At 58.5% G+C, this 3,553-nt stretch overlaps 1 protein-coding gene across 1 annotated transcript; it reads left to right on the top strand.

Annotated features, from left to right (window-relative positions):
* The first annotated feature begins 1,439 nt into the window (after positions 1-1,439).
* On the top strand, positions 1,440-3,237 carry TPBG (trophoblast glycoprotein). Its single transcript, XM_061461810.1, has one exon. The coding sequence runs from the start codon at positions 1,637-1,639 to the stop codon at positions 2,759-2,761; it is 1,125 nt and encodes a 374-aa protein (XP_061317794.1). The 5' UTR covers positions 1,440-1,636; the 3' UTR covers positions 2,762-3,237.
* Positions 3,238-3,553: the final 316 nt, after the last annotated feature.

The raw sequence follows: 3,553 nt of genomic DNA, 5'->3' as shown, positions 1-3,553 counted from the left end.
TCCTAAGGACCAGCGGCCAAATACAGCCCCTATACAGCTCCCACCGTTCATCTCTTCCTCAAATCTCTGTCCATGGAGTACCCAAGCAAGTCACCCATCTACAAAATAGCATTTGTACTACCCATAGTGTTCAGGCATGCCAGGGCAATTTTGGGTCAGCCATAGTGACCGGAACAGGTAAATACTTTACATGCAGATAGATATTTAGGCTGCTTTTCCTCACCACAATAAAGTTTAAATCTCAGACTTAAGCTGTCAATTTATGGCCCCCTTTTTTTTAATGATTATTAGTATTTAAGAGCTCTACAGATTCTGGTGGGTTTGTTTTGCGGAGTTTTGATGGTGTGCTTGTTTGTTGGTTTGCATTTCTTTGCTGTAGCTGTTCGGGTTTTGTTTGTTTGTGGGGGGTTTGATTAGGTGGGTGTTTTTTTTTCCTGTACTTTTCTGGAGCTCGTTCCGTGTATTTTGTTTCTGGTGTTACTCCCCCCTTTCCGTGGAAAGGCGGGCGAGCCCCCTCGCCGCACCCGGGCCCAGGGTGGGCTTCGGGCGGGGCCGCGCAGGGCCGTCCCGGCCCCCCGTCCTGGGAATCCCTTGGGATTTCCCAGTCCTGCACGGCCCGAGCGCGCTGAGTGGGGACACTACAGAGCACAGCACCGAGCAGCCAGGCTCTGGCGCGGTGCCCCCTGCCACGGAGTCGGAGCGGGCACAGGTACGGCGCTGCCAAGACGGGTAGGGGGGCGCGGGGCTCTCCGGCTGTCCCCGCAGCCGGCTCTCCCTCCACAGAGCTCCGCGAGCAAGCCTCGCCGCGCCACTCGCCGCGCCACCCGCCGCGCTGAGGGGCTCTCCACGTGGGGCGGCTCCGCTCGGCAGCAAGGTGAGCTTCTGGCAGCACCGCCTCAACTGGGGGGCGAAGGCAGCGGGGCGCCGAGCGGACCCTCCTGGCGGGGCGTGGCCGGCGGCTCCCCCCCGGCCGGGCCGCGGTTGGTTTCTCCTGTCAGTGGAGGCAGGGCCAGGCGCGGCGGGGGTGGGTGGTGGAGTTGGGGGCAGTCAGTGGCGGCTGTTTTCCTCCGGGGGAGTTTGTTCCGGGCGCGGGGCGGAAGGTGAGCACGGGGCACAGTGCCGTGGCGGGGTTTGCGGGCGGGAGTTTGCATCGGTCGTGGCGCGGAGCGGGGGGAGAGCCCTGGGACAGGAGTGGTGGGACGCGGCGAGTTAAACCCTTCCTTCCCCTCCGTGCTTCGCCAGTGGAGACACCGGCCAGGTGGGAAGGCGGCGGCGCGCGTTGGAAGTGGGGGAAAACTTATTCCTTGGCGGGATCCCCCGCTCCTCCTCGGGGCCGGGACCGCTGTGGGGAGCCACTTGCCGGGGGCTGAGGCGCGGGGCTGGGGAAGGCGGGTGAACGAGCAGAGCCACGCCGCCCCACCGCTGCCCTCTTCCTTTCTTCCCCTACCGCCAGGTCTCGCTGAGAAAGCGGAGCCGAGCCAGCCCCGGAGGGGAAGCGCCTGTCCCCGGACAAGGGGCTGCCAGGAGCAGGCAGCGCCCCAGCGGGAGCCGATTCCCGCCTCTCCTCGTCTCGCCTCGCCGCGCCGCCCGGAGCCGAAGGCGCCCGGAGGGCAAAGTTGTGTGCGGGGCCGGCGCGATGCCGGGGCGCGGCGCGCTCTGCCTGGGGCTGCTGCTGCACGTCCTGCTGGGCTGCGGCTCGGCGCAGCAGCCCGGCAGCTGCCCGGACCTCTGCAAGTGCTCGGAGCCGGCCAAGACAGTGAAGTGCGTGAACAGGAACCTTGCGGCGGTACCGCCCGACCTGCCGCCCTACGTGCGCAACCTCTTCCTCACCGGCAACCGCCTAGCCCGCCTGCCGCCCGGCGCCTTCCCCGCCCAGCGCCTGCCCGACCTCAGCGCCCTCAACCTCAGCGGCAACCACCTGCGGACCGTGGAGGCAGGCGCCCTTGCCCTGCCCGCCCTGCGGCAGCTGGATCTCAGCGGCAACCCCTTGCTGTCCCTCAGCCCGCACGCCTTTGGGGAGGGCGGGAGCCCTCTGGAGGAGCTGTCCCTCCGTGGGGCCCTGCGTGACCACGGCGTCCTCCTCAGCCTGGCCACCATGCTGCAGTCCGGGACACTGCGCAACCTCAGCCGCCTGGAGCTGGCGGACAACGGGTTGCTTCTGCTGCCCCCCGGCATGTTCACGGCCCTGCCCGCCCTGCAGCAGCTGGACCTCAGCAACAACTCCCTGGTGGGCCTGGGAAACGTCTCCTTCCAGGGGCTGAGCCAGCTGCAGAGCCTCAACCTCAGCGACAACTCCCTGGGCATTCTGAGGAACGACACCCTGGCCCAGTTCCGTGGCCTGCCCGCCCTTCGGCGCATCAGCCTGGGCCGCAATGCCTGGGTCTGCGACTGCACCATCGAGGACCTGGTGGCCTGGCTCAAGGAGAGTGATCAGGTGGAGGGCAAAGAAGCCCTGACCTGTGCCTATCCCGACAAGATGCTGGGCAAAGCCCTGCTGAAGATCAGCAGCTTGGACCTGAACTGCTCTGTGCCCATAGACCTGCCTTCCCAGCTACAGACTTCGTATGTCTTCCTAGGGATAGTCTTGGCTCTCATCGGGGCCATTTTCCTCCTGGTTTTGTATTTGAACCGAAAAGGAATCAAAAAGTGGATGCATAACATCAGGGATGCCTGTAGGGATCACATGGAAGGCTACCACTACAGATACGAGATCAATGCAGACCCCAGGTTAACAAACCTCAGCACCAACTCAGATGTCTGACAAAGCGCCGAGGGCACGGGGCAGCGCACAGTAGCTATGCATGAAAAGTAGACTTACGCTTTACCCTCATGCTTGGTTCCCTCTCCACAGAGAAATCTCAAGACGTGCGTGTAACCTGAGGGGGACATGCCTTCCTGTGCTGTCGAGTTCATTTTTGTTTTGCGATGCTGGGCAGCTGCACATGGCGTTGGACTGTCCGTAGGAAAGAAGCTGCTACTTCTTTTTCCCCCTTAGCCATTATATTTGTGGGAAATTCTTTTTCAAGATGTCAAAGAAAAAAGGATTCTCTCTGGTGCTTCAAAGCCACCAGAGTTTTATTAAAACGTTACTGATGCAGACACCATTCAACAAAAGCTGTCTCAACTTTTTGGGGAAAAAAATGTTATGTTTCTCTGTGCCAATTTTGATGTTGTATATCCAAATTGTGATGACAATGGTTTCATTTCATAGGCTACATTAAGATTTAAAAAAAAAAAAAAACAACAACAAAGAAGATCCTTTTAACGAGAACTCTTGTTACAAAGAAGGAAATTGAATAGTGAGCATGCCCAAATACTTTGTAGTTTTACATGTTAGGAAACTTACAATCTCAGTAAGTCTCTTACTATTTTGTAAAGTTATTTTTGATTGCAGTTTACATGAAAAGAGAGGTTTTTTTTTATACAGACTGCACCTAAACTCCATCTGAACTATTCAATAAACAGTCTTACAAGAACTGTTGTGTGGAAGTTTGCTGTTCGATAAGAAATGTCTATACATCTTAAGAATGTAGATAGCTTTATAGTCTCTGAA

The sequence above is a fragment of the Pezoporus flaviventris genome, unplaced genomic scaffold (assembly GCF_033815535.1).
Source record: "Pezoporus flaviventris isolate CSIRO_AGI_PZ_B2104156 unplaced genomic scaffold, CSIRO_AGI_Pfla_v1 ptg000031l, whole genome shotgun sequence".
Lineage (NCBI taxonomy): Eukaryota > Metazoa > Chordata > Aves > Psittaciformes > Psittacidae > Pezoporus > Pezoporus flaviventris.
The sequence above is the reverse complement of the archived record's forward strand: the minus strand, read 5'-3'. Positions and strand labels throughout refer to the sequence as shown.

Coding starts and splice junctions, on each gene's coding strand:
- TPBG (XM_061461810.1), top strand. CDS start 1,637: ATGCCGGGGCGCGGCGCGCTCTGCCTGGGGCTGCTGCTGCACGTCCTG.